At 42.3% G+C, this 13930-nt stretch overlaps 1 protein-coding gene across 1 annotated transcript in view; it reads right to left on the bottom strand.

Moving 5' to 3' along the window:
• LOC119025841 (receptor tyrosine-protein kinase erbB-4-like) overlaps positions 1–13930 on the bottom strand; it is a 338953-nt gene that overhangs the window by 87974 nt on the left and 237049 nt on the right. Inside the window, exons 14-15 of the mRNA XM_037109810.1 lie at positions 10658–10748; positions 7475–7674 (exon numbers count right to left, since the gene is read on the bottom strand). Coding sequence (XP_036965705.1) covers positions 7475–7674; positions 10658–10748 — 291 coding nt within the window. The remainder of the gene's footprint in view (positions 1–7474; positions 7675–10657; positions 10749–13930) is intronic.

Genomic DNA, 13930 nt, shown 5'->3' with positions numbered 1-13930 from the left:
AAGGTGTTGGCACTTCATTATAGAAATGCTGAGCCAACAGTGATGAACCAGTTGTGGGACCCTTAATGCACCTGCAGGTGCCATGATGAGGCAAAAAATGCAACCCCCGAACTTTACTGACTGTATTTATTTGAAGTCTTTCAGCTCTACTCACTCTACATTTTTTTAAATATCATACGGCTAAAACATGTTGACAGTGAATAGCAAAAGAGATCTATTTTGCTTTTCAGTTTCTTCTGTTCCTTCAATGTTTCAATAGGTTCTTGAGAAAGATCTAAAAAAGTTATAAAGCCAGCAAAAGCTCTTCTCACCTACAGAAAACAAGCGCCTAACATGTTTCGTCAGTAGACTGTGACTCTGTGAGGGTGTGACATCACTCCGTCACCATCTCACAGATTTACATAATTTTCAATGTTTACAGGAGAAGTGAAGCTAACTGGAAGGTAACGGACGTACTCCCTGCTGAAGTTTGAATGTTGAGAATTCGCTTAAGAATAAAATAACCTGTGTGTTGAATCAAACCTCTTTAATACACATGGAGAGAGGACCCGTAGTGTAAACTTTAAAGTTACTTCAGAGAGTGACTGCCAGCTGGCTCTCACCTGATCTAAAATAATCAATTCCCACATTTCCACCTTTTGACAGAATGTGAATAACATGCTCCATTTTAGGTACTCAATTGTAACTTAAACCTAAAGGGAATGACGTACAGCCTGGTGAACTGAACTTCTATATTAAAAAAAAGTTCAAGTCCCACACCACACACACACACAATGAGTGGTGCTGGTTCAGGCGTATGTGAGCTGACCAATCACAGCAGACTGGGTAGTCGGGAGGGCTTAAAGAGACAGGAGCAAAAACAGAGTGGAGGAATATAATGTTGCAGTGCCAGACAGTACGAGAAAACAATATGTTTTTTAAGAATTAATGCATGTAAATTGTTGAAGCAACCCAAAATAAAATTATGAACCTGAAAATGAGAATAAAATCGCCCCTTTGAAACAACTGTTTTCCATTTCCATCAGTCCAAAAACATCAGCATCTGCATTCAACAAACTACAAGTCCATAGCCGCACATGAGTGTACAAACAAGTATTGTTGGCTGTTTTAGATAGTCATGTAAAGGATCCTCGGATTCACAAAAGGGACAAGCCTGAAACATGTCGGCTTGATTAACCTTGGATTGAATTTGGTGAAAGCGAGTGAACGCCCCCTTCACTCTCGGCCCATTCACGGGGGAACAATCTGTATGCCGTTCTGCTCCTGCCTCGGCGTTTCTCATACGTCGCCAACAGACTCAGGCCATTACATCGACTCTGTTCCACTCTCTTCTATGTCTGCATCTCCTCTCTCTCTCTCTTTTGTCCCCCTTAGGCATCCAGTTTTAACTTCTGAGAGCATTACAGTAACAAAAAGACAGAGAGAGTGTTGAAGTAACGTGGTGACGGCTCTGTAGATACACAGGGAACTTTGATCAGTCCATCTGCATCTGATGCTTCTCTTCTCTTCACTTCTCTTCATGGATATAAAAACCCCCCTGCTGCTGGCCAGGTCCTGGCCACATGTAAGCCAGAGGCCATGCCTCCATGTCAGCCGTGGCCGTGCTCAGAATGCTTCAAAAAAAAAATTCTCACAGAAAGGATGCAGATATGTGGAGAAATCACAAATCAAGTGTTTCCTCTGAGGGGAGAGGATGAAAGCTTCGCCTTTCACAGGAGACAAAAGTGTCTCTTTCGGGCTTCCAGTGCCTCAGGTGAACTGACCAGGCAGAGGGAGAGACGTGGAGGAAGGAGGAATGATGGATGCTTAGAGAAAAAGAAATAAACATGTGTGGAGGTGAGGCCGGATGGCTTTTTAACTATAAAGTACTTCCTAGATCAAAAAGACAGCAACTTCAGATATTTCTAACATGGCTGTACAACAGAAACCTGGGGGGGGCGAGCTGACAGGTGCCTCTTTGAGTCCCATGGGAGAAGAAACAGCTATGTAAATGATTATGAAGCGGGCTTGAATCTGACAGGAAGGAAAAGACAGAGAGGGAACATAAAAAATGTTTTAAAAAAATGATAGAATGAAAGTAAAAGAAAGATCAACTCAAGTCAACAAAAGAACAAAAGAGTAAAACAATTAAATAGAAATAAAAGGTGACCAAACTAACACATGTCAGCGAGCCGCGATGCTAGTTAACAGATTAGAAGGGCTGTATGGAGAGGTGTAGTTGGAAATCAGCTGTTGCCTTCGGCTTCCCGCGTCTCTTTCTTCTGTATCAAGGGCAGCGTTGAAAGCAGAGCAGGGCAGCCACTGAAGAGGCTTCAGAGACAGCTGGGGAAATTACTCATGTGCCTCTGCAACATGGCACAACAAAATGGGTTTGATGACCTTTTTTCTTTCTTTGTTAGGACTCAGGACTCAGTCCGAATGGTTCATAATTCCGAGTTTAGGTAATTAAACATTTTAGATCGTTGGGATGAAATACTCTTCATGTGGTACAGTATTTCTTTAAACAATGGCTATAATTGAGTCCTTATTAGATGGACTGTGATCCCGCCAATTACAATTTCAAGTGCCCCTTTGCCATAGCTGATGGGCTGAAATGGGTTCATGATTCATCACATCTTTTGTTGCATTTGCATCCATCATCCAGCATCATTTCTTTTACGTAGTTAACTTAGTTCACTACTGCCCAAATATTTATCTATATTACTGATAACATAAATGTAACTAAAATCTAGGTGGGTCAATGATTAAACTTTTCTCCCGCTTACTTAAAGATTTCTTCTGACTGACCTTAAAAATGGTCTACATTGTATAAAGTTCTATTAATTTAGGGCAATGTCACACCTTTAAGACCAAACCAAAGTATGAACCAAGGTTTGTATTTTAGACTGAACTTTGCACAACTGATCTGGTTGACTACATCCTGTAGTCATTGACTTTATGAGCTCAGCTGCATTTGTAGGTGGCCTTGCATCTGAAGTTGACAGGCTTTAAAGTCAGTTGGCAGCCCAGTACTGCAGTTTGAGCAAATGGTGGAAAATAAATGCGCAGATTAATTAGTTGCTGCCCTTACATTTCTTTTTTATGGTATTTGCATCGGCGGCTGTTCTCCCTTCTCCACGTTTCTACCACGGCAAATTTCTTTCGGGGCGTTTCAACGTCATGTAGTTGAGATCTGCAGTAATTATTAGTGGTTTCACATCTATAACTTTTTGCACGATCAAACGGAAAAGTCTGCATTAAAAAAGTCTGCCCGTCCTGAACAATATTAGTCCTTGCACAAACGCAGACGTGCTTCCGTCACTCGGGCTGATTAGACTTCCGCTCAGGTTGAAGCTGCTAGTAGAAATGATAAAGGTGTAATCTGTCTGGCAGCAAAGCTTACAGGAGAGTCAGGAAGATGGGTGAAGAGCTCTAATCATGCTAAATAATTAAAGTCACCTGTATGGTTTTCGGCGTGTATGCAATGCACAGCCTTAAAGACATTATGGAGAAGTTTATGGTTTTTACAAAGCAGCCGTTTCTGGATGGGTCCGTTCTACTGAGTGCATTGACGGGACTAATACCAGCACGCTTTCTATCCCAAGAGTTGACCTTTTGAAGAAGTGTGTGAAGACAACAAAACACTTTTTCTCCCTCATGTGTTTCTCCAAATCCTGCACTCTAAAAGCTGCATTATAAAACGCTGACATTTTATTGCTAATGAGCCATCACTTTATGGTAAGTTAAGGCTCCGGAAGCCTTTCTTTTGTCAAATATCTGCCCTGATAAAGTTCTGGGAGCTGAAAGTTTGTCTCACTAAATACTTTGTGATCCTTATTTTCTACAAATCTTCTAAGAATTCAAAGAAACACGTCTGACTGTCTTGTTTGCACCCTCACCAAAACCAGATTTTGACCTGAAAGGTTCGCTTTAGCTATTGTCGTAACCGACATTCCTCTGATGCATTTTATCAGTCAAAAGTCAAAAGAGATACCTGGTAAAAAAAAAAAGAAAAAGACTTCAGAGTGTTGACTGTCAAATAATAGACCAGTTAGCAGCTGAAGAAACTTTCTTTTTTAAATTGAATAAGTTTCATCCAACACAGAACCATGCAGACTAGAGGAGTGATGGAGAAAGGGAGAGAGAGAGAGAGAGAGAGAGAGAGAGAGAGAGAGAGAAAGAGAGGCAGAATTTACAATTACATCCTAAGCAAACTTGTCAAAAAAAATGTAGTTACTTTAAATGTACGCTCAGAAAACTTTGTGTGTGGACCTTTCTTCTTGGCAGAGTGATGAAACGACTTAAACTGCAACTACAACATCAGTGCAGTGGATCATTTCATTTTGATTTAATCTTTATGCAACACGGATAAAAGAGGACACAAACACATGAAGAAACATCTAGTGTGTTGTATTTTTAAAACGCGAAAGTGGTACAAGTTTCAATAATTGACTGCTGTGCTCGGATTACAAAATGCTATAAAGCTCCTGTTGGAAGGATAGTTGATTTTTGATTCTCGTTCTTTACGCCTCAAACACCGACTCTTTCAGATGGTGGCTGACTGGATGTATAATCCTGAAGCATCATTACTTGACAAGCTGGGAAATGTTTAAGGTTTAAGAAGATTTAAGAATGGTTGAAGAATGGTCAGGAAGTTCGGAACAACAGGTTGTTCAAATATGTGATTGAGAAGATTAACAAAGCTGGAATCCAACGGAACCAGAAACCCAAATTTGTTCAAAGTTGTTCCCAGGACACCATGTGGCTCCAACTTGATTGCATTAACAATGAATACATGTATTATTATTATTTTTCAGTTATATTTCTGGGCAGAACCACTTTGTGCATGTGCCAAAAGTTATATTCTTATTTAATTCTTTCAGGGCATTTACACTGGCATCTTATATGATCACTTTATTTAGCTTGAGTATAAACATTTGGAAACTACGGAAAACGTTGTCCATTTCACCACAGCTAATGATTCATGTTATCATTGTATTTTGATAACATTGGAACATCTGACATGCCAAATCTATTTTTACGATTGTCCGATTCTGGCCCACTTCGAGCAGCCCTGTTACAGCCGGTGCTTCAGCTTTTGGATGAGCGCTGCTGCGAAAATGGGTTGCCGTGGTTTCAGGTTTTCTCTAATGACCTAATGGCGTCTCTACATCATCGCATCTGCGCACGCACTCAAAACGACTTAATGGGCGCGTGCGCTGTCTCTGCTGCCCTGTGAGGGTGCGAGACGCGCCCCTTTGACGGTCCCCGCTAGGCTCAGTCGAGCGTGGACACACACACACACCCCTCTGTTTCACACATGCGGAGCCACGTCAAGGAGAGTGGTGTGTGAGTCTCGAGTCTCACCCAAAGTCTTCAAAGTCATTGAAGAGAGAGAGAGAGGGAGAGGGATTGTGTGTGTGTGTGTGTGTGTGTGCGTGCGTGTGTGCACGCCCAACACTAAGGAACTGCCAAGGGGAAAGGAGCACATGAACAGTGAAAAGGGGCCAACTCAATAATGCAAATACTGGCTCATTAATGAACATTATACATAAATGAATAATGTCTTAACACTTGTGGCAGTGATATAATAAAAGCTCTTCCATTTTTAGAGTCACAATTTTCTGTCTCGTCACTTTATAGATTTGCCTAATTTTAATTTGGCCGAAGCTCGCCCTCCTCCGAACGGCTCTGCTGGTTAATTGGTCTAATTAAAATAACGATTGTTGTCGGTTGTCTTTAGAAAATTAGTGAGGTAATAGCTTCCACTCAGAGGACAGATGGAGCAGTGGAAATGACGGCTGTGTTTCTGCCGTGACGTGTTCGGCGTCAATGCTGCAGCGAAGCCGCGAGAAAACGACAATTTGTGCTCACCCAGAAAACAGAATGTCAGAGTGACTTAACAGACGCTGCAGGTACTCCTTCCCCTCCACATAATCGACCTGGTTCTGAAGCTTTCGCATTGATCCAACAGTCAGAGTTTTTAGTCCAGGTCAGCAACCCGAATTTTTTCCGAACCACTGGTGTCTGAGCCTTCTATCCCAGCGTAGATATAAAACATATTGCTCAATGATCTCTTAAACTGGAACCATTTTGTACCTGGAGCTGCACAGCTCATGCTGAAGTAAGACTGGCGTACACAAATAAAAACGGTGTGCAGCACAATTTAATGGCAGTCAATCGACGCACTTTAATATTGAGTGACTCGAAAAAAGTCGCTGACCAATTTGTCAGAGGATGTGCCAGATCAGAGCGTTGAAAATATGTGTCAGGTTGTATTTTTTGTTTCGCAAACAGGCCAACGGCTGCAGTCCAAAGTCCATGCTAATATCCTTTTTATAGACTTTTTTTTTGTTTTCACCTTCCCATGGCTTAAAGGTTAGTTTGTTAGGAAGTTGATTTTTGAGTTGATGCTTTTGGATTGTGGGTCGGGTCAGACCCCATCCCAAAGTGTCAGTATGATGAGTTGAGAATTCTTACAAATTGGACCTTTAACGAATTCCTGAAGCTTTTAACGTTGAAGTGTCACTGCTCTTGACGGTAAGAGGCCACTATTAACTTGGGTGAAAGGTTCAGAGACACATTATGGTTGTTAAGATGATTGTGGGTGAGCACCTCAGTTGATCAGTGCCATGATGGGCCCAGATTATTTGGCCAGTTGTTGTTGACGGCTGTAATGTTTCAATCTCAATAAATCTCCCACGGATCATATCAACGATCTTGTGCTCACCATTAACATCACATAAAAGGAGAAATAATAATCAAAAATACAGAAAACGCCACATTGTGTCTCTAACTGAAACTCTATCTGTTCGTTCTTCAATGTACTTGACAACCTATCATCCAATCGACTTCACACACTTGGAGGCCACATAATTTAGGACCCAAAGAGGCGAGAGTTTGTTTGGATGAGCCATTCCAGAGAAAGCTGCGAGCAGCAACACCAAGCAGTTCCAAACAGGAATGTTTCAAATGAGCGCCACACTCGCATGTAATTAAACTGCGTTTAACTGTGTTCAGCTCTTCGGAATTCCATCAATGGCTGTTAAGCGCTCCCTTCTGGGTTTTCCATTTCAGATTTTATCACCTTTTTTACCGGCTTGGATGTAATTCAAATAGACAAAGATGGAATAGTGCCAAATTGTATTTGTCAGATTTCAGACAAAGTGGGAAACAAAAGAAACGCATCTGGTTAAGAGGTAAACTGAGGACATTTTATTTTGTTTGTTTATGACCACATGTTTTTCCGAATGCTCTATGGTTTTGGGTTACACACTGAGACCTGCATTTACTTGACATTCATTATCAAATTAATTAAATTAACTTTTTTTTTAAATAATTGTCATGTGATGTTTTTGAAAATCTTGAGGGTTTGCTCGAAAGATATACATTCTTTGGGGAGAGAGCTATTTCATGTGTTATTTTCTGTTCAAATTCAAACTGGAGATGTTGGAAGATTTTGGTTTGGATGTTTTGGACGTCGGCACAAACTTACAGCACTGTTGTGGGCTTTGGTTGTTGCGAATCAGAACCTTCTGGTTGGCAGTGCGGAACAGCCTCGTCCAGTTGACGGTGCTGTAGTAGCAGAGCTGGCTGTTCTCTGCGATGTGGACGTTCCCGGCGCTGATCTCTCTGAGGGACTGGAGCTGCAATGATGAGATGCCCTGCTGCTTTAACACCAGCAGGGAGATCCCACTGGGGGTGAAGGGGGAAAGAATGCCAGAGAAGGAAGGGAAAGGAGGAAGGGATCAGGTAGCAGAGGAGGGAAACAAAAGAGGGAGTTGGGTTTATTTCACAGGACTTGATACCTGAATTATTTTCTACAACGTTTGCGGTTACCTGTACCAAATGTTCTAGTGTTTGCCACTGACAGGTTGAGGCTGTTAACTGTCAGAGAGACATTACGGAAATGATTCCTAGGACCAAAAAAACAAGTCTCGCTCTGAAATCTCACGAGAGGTGAGTTGTTGCAGGAAGACGACAGTATAAATTTAAACTTTTGACAGTTGAAGATGCCCCAAATGATTCAGGACCTGTCATCAATCTACTGGACAGATCCCTCAAAAATTTGTTGTGAATTATTTTCACACCAGGACATGCAATCATAGGACCCAGGTTTTATAAAAACTGAATTCCCTTACGGTTAGTGAGACACTGTGTTCATAGCTTCATGATAGACATGTCCATACTGACAGATACTATTAAACTAGCCTTTGACTGCCAGTGTATGCATCTTACACCTAAGCTGGAAAAGTCTTGAGTAGCACTTAACATTACCACTGAAAACACTAATGCAGAAGAAATGCATATGAATCTACTATGATTCAAACAGGGCACGATCAGTGCAACACGGTAACAGCAATGGGTATAAAGAGCATGTTTATCTACAGCATTTTCTATTTCTTCAACACTTTGAACTGGCGAGGCACAACCTGCACGTACTGTAACAGCAGCATGGTCATAGGGTGCACATGAATGGTTGGGAACACTTCCAACGACTTGAGAATGATAGATAAACAGAAAGTATACACAAAACATACACTCAGTGAACAGCTACTCTGCTTGTAGCCAACAGCAATTCATGGTAGGAACACTTTTTAGCTCCTTGTGTAGTGCATTCTTTAATCCAATTTATCTGAAATCAGTCTTTCTTACATTGTCAACAATACACTAAACTGAGACCTGAGAACCTCTGAGTTGCACTTCACACTCAAAAAAAAAACATGGACTGTGGCTCAAAACACAAACAGAACTTCAGGAGGTGGCTGCTCAGGAGAAAACCCTCTTCCAGTATGTTTTAAAGCGCCACAGATGAATGGTGCCGCCAATTATCTCCACCGTGCTCTTGTTTGTGTACAATAATTACACCACGGTATCGTCGTTTCACAGAGGGTGCATCAGTGTTTGTGAATCAATCTGTGTCCGCGAAGTGCTTGTCAGACTTCAATTAATGCACAGCGTCTGCTGAATTCTGATTTTTACTTTTTCGCATTTCCCAACGTACATGCCACCACAACACACGTTATTATTTATTCAGCCCGCAAACCTTGCTTTCTTTATTCTATTCCTCAATTATCCTCCTTTCCTTCTCCATATGCCCCACTTGTACAGTTTAAAAACAACAGGAAGCCTGTGGGACGTCTAAGCCGTCAGACAGACAGAGAGTATACAGGATCAAGCATGGTTTAAGGTTGGGTAACAGGCTGTAATTTGTACTGCAGCCTGCTGTTTCCATCTGCAGGTGGATGACACATCTGTGCACACACACACACACAACCTCATGTGCACAGTGAGACACGGCATCCCACGGTCCACTCTGTGCCATCAGCTGCACAGACACACACTTTGTTCCCAACCAAATGTCACAGCACATTTTCAGAGCACCTTTTGGAAAATCACTATAAATAATTTTGTTCTTTCAGCTGGGTTAAAACAACTGCGTCGGCATCTTAAATGTCAAAACAAAACCGTCACAATAGAGCGTTTCGGGGCGCCAACAATTCCTTCAGTGACGAGTATTGTTAGACGTTTACTTTCTGGGGGGGATTTTAGAAATAAAATTCCAAAGCGTAACTCATCAAACCACATTTACTGTATCCTTTATCAGTCACTGCATGTCACTGGCAGCCACCATCATCAGTGTATGAATGTATGACTTAATTACGTTTTGGACAAAAAAGCCTCAGCTAAATGCCTAAAATGCATGTAAATGAACTTCGGAATGATAAATATGTTAGCTTTTAAAGTTCATATTGTGGTTTTCCTCTCAGTTTCTGTGACAGTTGTTTGAGTTTGAGGATGCGCGCGTGTGTGTGTGTGTGTGTGTGTGTTTCCTGCTGGCCGGAGCTGTTGCCGAATTCACACACCTGCAGTGCATTGGAGTACTCAGCTCCTGCTCCTATACCCTGGTCTCCTCTCTGCACACTGCCGGATTATTTCACCAGCTCAAAGTGGCGAATGGTCAACTCAGCAATTCTACTGTTTTCAAGTAACTCTAATTTCTCCGCTAAGTTTTGCCTGTGATCTAACTTTGCTTTCCCAGTGAATGGACACCACGGGATCAGCTCCTCGGCCAGAACACCACCCAGCCTCCAGCACCTCTGCCCCCCTGCACTCTGTGGACTCCCTGAGCAGACAACCAGCACAAATGTGAGCTCCCCCTAATATTTACAACATTAGTCAGGTAATAATACAAACGCAGATGTTTATTGTTTTTCTATTACGGAATAAATAAGCTGCTCTCAGATGAAAATAAGGTCCCCAGAACACTGTCTGAAGCTAGAAAGGTGGCAGAAAGTTTGTTTAGGCATTGAAAAAATCTGTCTGGGAAATTTACATTTAAATATCTTCCCCAAAGCTATGTGGTGTAACACTACATTCTGACAATTCTAATAACATTGTCACTGTTCTAGAGAGAAGATTTTCAAATCCAAATTGAAGCCACTAATTTCCCAACAAGTGAAATGAAAAAGTGATGTTTTTAGAGATTTTTCACAAAAAAACCCTAAATCCTCCAAATGTATCATCATTTATCATCATTTACCTTTTCTTTTCTCTTTACTTTGTTTGAGGCAGTGTTGACACACACATCTTTGATATATATTACACTCATGACCTAAAAAAAAAAAAAAAAAAATCTAATCACAACAAAGCCATCAGTTCTCTCTCAGGTGTGTACCTGTACAGCGCTCTTCCTCCAATAGTTGCCAAGTTGGAGAAAACACTCAGGTCAGTCATGTTGTCAGGCCACGACTGGATGTTCAGAAAGCCTAGATGGGGACACAGACACAGACACAGACACACACACACACACACACACACACACACACACACACACACACACACACACACAAAGGTTATAATGAGTCACCAGCGCTGACAGACCAGAGCTGTCTATCACAACCTCCATTTCACACAGTGACAAGAATAAAATGAGTCGGGAGAGTTGGCATCTTTTCGGGAAATTAGCAGCATTCCAGGACCTCGGTAACCACCTGAGTCTCGTGTGAAAGCAGCCATTATAGAGGCAGCAAGTCCACGGCGGCTTGCGACAAGTGTAAAGTTCAACATATCAATATTTTTGCATTTCCTTTATCTGCCTCCCTACTGTTGAATCATTTAGAAGATTAAATGAATAGCTGAGAGGACGGCTGTGGCTCGTTTAGGACTTTCAATAATGGATTAAAAAATGTGAAATATTTAGTAGAGAAAACGGCTGGGAAAGTTGGGGGGGGGGACACCAGAGGACAAACAAAACAGCTGGATGAGGCCACAGGAGCAACGGAAAGGTGGAAATAAGGTTACTCCAGGTATGACGATAGACAAAAATGTCTCGAAATAATCTGATAAAAGAATAACACGAGCTGCTGTTTCTGACAAAGAAAGATGAGACGGGTGTGGCGGCGGTGGTGGACGGTGTGGCGGGCAGCGTGGCGCATTCTCCAATCAACGAACAGTATCTGACTCAATTATATTAAACTGTGTGTTTTCTCCCCCGCAGGATGCATAACTCTGTTTATCCAGGAACGGGGTGTAAGGGGGTGGTGGGGGGGGGGGGGGGGGGGGGCGGGGGGGGGGGGGGAGATAGGCAGTGGTGGAGGGAGGGAAGCAGAGTCGAGGAGAATAAGGCAGCTCGTGGCTTGTTGACGAGAGAGCAATAACCTCCAACAGCACCTTTATCAGTTCGTGGACATCATTTTGTTTGTTGTGTCAATCCCAGCTGGGCGGCAGCAGAGGAGGCCTGGGCGAACGCTTATTAAGAGTGTTTGATGAGGAAATGAGAAAAAAAAGAAAAAAAAAAAAAGGAAAAAGAAGGTAGGTAATAGTGAGGAATCACACACCAGGGCTTATGCAGATGAACACGAGCTGAATTCGATTTACACATCCGCGAGAGATATTCCTCTCACGCCAGAGCCAAACAGGTGGATGAAAAAACTAAATAAATTCAATATTATTACACAGAAGGTAAAATTTGGGTGGGTTAACAGATGCCATCATGATAGATTAGAAACAGGAATTCTGTTCTGAAGTATTATGGGATAATTATGTGAGATCTTGGCTCGAATATGCCATTTTTAGCATTTTTCCGTCTTGCTCATTTTGTCTCTCTCCCTTACTTCGCGATGTGCAGTTCAGGTGCTGAGGGCCTCTCAGCCACGAAGCAGCAGCGCTATAGAATCGTTAGCATTGTGCTCGCTGGCACTAATTGTCTTAATGACCAAACTGCAGTGCTGAGGCCCCTCACGACTCCACCGTAGTGCTCTTTTGGGGGGATGGGGGTGCCTCCTAATCAAGGTAACAAGCTCCTGCCTGCTGCTGCAATAATGTAATACTGGATCACGGCACACACATACTGTGTGCTTTTACAAGGTAGGTGCAGATCCATTCTTTTCAGATTCTCAGATTGTTCTCCAGCTGGACACGGGATGTGGGGATTTGACTCACGGTCTCCAGTTTGATTTCTTAAGGCAGGGACACAGTGGCCCAAATGTTTGAACGTCTGAAAGGTTTGGGGAGACTCGGACGAGTTCAGGAACAAATCTGTTCGGTGTGCTCAGCTGTGTTGGAACCGCTCGGATGGTGTCTGGTCAGATTCAAACTTGAAACTTGCAAATAGTGTCGGCAGTTGGAGGATTGGGAGCCATCGTGGTGCCTGGGAGGGGCGGAGCAAACCACTTCTTCCCTTCTGCAATGTCTTCGTATAATAATGAGCCCGAGAGACAACGCGACCATCAGCTCAGCCATAATGATGTTTCAAGTATGCCAAGTAATGCAGGTCAAACGAATACTTCACATCATCAGCAGGAACTATTGGTTGTGAAAGATAACTGATGCACCCAGGCTATTGTTTGGGTTTTTTTGTTTTATTGTTTCCTGTTTTATTTTTCTTAATGATATTCATGTGAGTCATTTTTTTATTTTCCACTTCCTTTCCCTTTTCCCCCATCCTTTTGGTCTGTACACCTTTGTTGATTTTGGCCTTTTTATGGGATTTGTTAGCAATGTGTACATAGAATAACAGCCTACCTACAAAAAAATTTTTTTTAAAAATTATTGCAGAGAGTCACATATTATGTGCATATAATCCTAACACTATTATAATCCAAGGGGGGATTTCATGTTTGTGCTGTTAATAGTTGTGATAGAAAAAAAATGATGCATTTAGCTTCATCTTAATCTTTCGGGGTCTTCGCCTTACTCTCACCCCCGTCTCTGAGTGGTTTTTGTGCAGAAAAAGCAATGTGAAGAGATCAGCTAACGGGGCCCCATGTTCTGCTGAGAGCAACATCAGTGGCACACCAATCCACAAAGCAAATTACAGCATCGAGCCACTTAGAGAAGAAGGCCAGGAGCTCATAGGCAAGGGTTAAGAGTGCTTAAGTTGTGGTGATTACATTCCGGGTCACAACACTGAGAAAAAAAAGAAAAAAAAAAAAACCACCCACTTGGGCTAAATTGCATGAACCACCCACTCTTTTAGATGGAACCTGATACCTCTTTGAAGATGGTGTAAAAGGAAAGCGAGAGTGGCTGGGATAAATAAATGAAACAAAGAGGTGAAGACAGATGGAAGGAAATGAATTGGAGAGAGAGTGAGAGGGAGTGAGAGAGAGCAAAGATGGGTGTGCTGGTGTGTAGGATGAGAGCTGTCCTCCTACACAGCTCATTTGAAAGCTGGAGCAATGCTACTTTTGACCTTGGGGTCGCGGAGGCAGGTTGGCTGCCTCTGGTCGAAGTCACGTTCTCTTGACAGCTCAGAGAAATGACAAGCCGAGCTGACACGCATCTCTGACTACAGCCTACATTTTTTTTGTCCGGCCGATGGTTTGTCCCGATCACCTGCTCTCAAACTGCCATCACAAAACAAAAGAGAAACAAACAATTGCACAGAAAAAACAAAAAACAAAAAAAAAACATTGCAAGTCAAGGTTATGTTTTTCCCCTTTGGTAA

This window comes from Acanthopagrus latus, chromosome 9 (genome assembly GCF_904848185.1).
Source record: "Acanthopagrus latus isolate v.2019 chromosome 9, fAcaLat1.1, whole genome shotgun sequence".
Taxonomy (NCBI): Eukaryota; Metazoa; Chordata; class Actinopteri; order Spariformes; family Sparidae; genus Acanthopagrus; species Acanthopagrus latus.
Note: the sequence above shows the minus strand (reverse complement) of the source record. Positions and strands in the feature narration are given on the sequence as shown.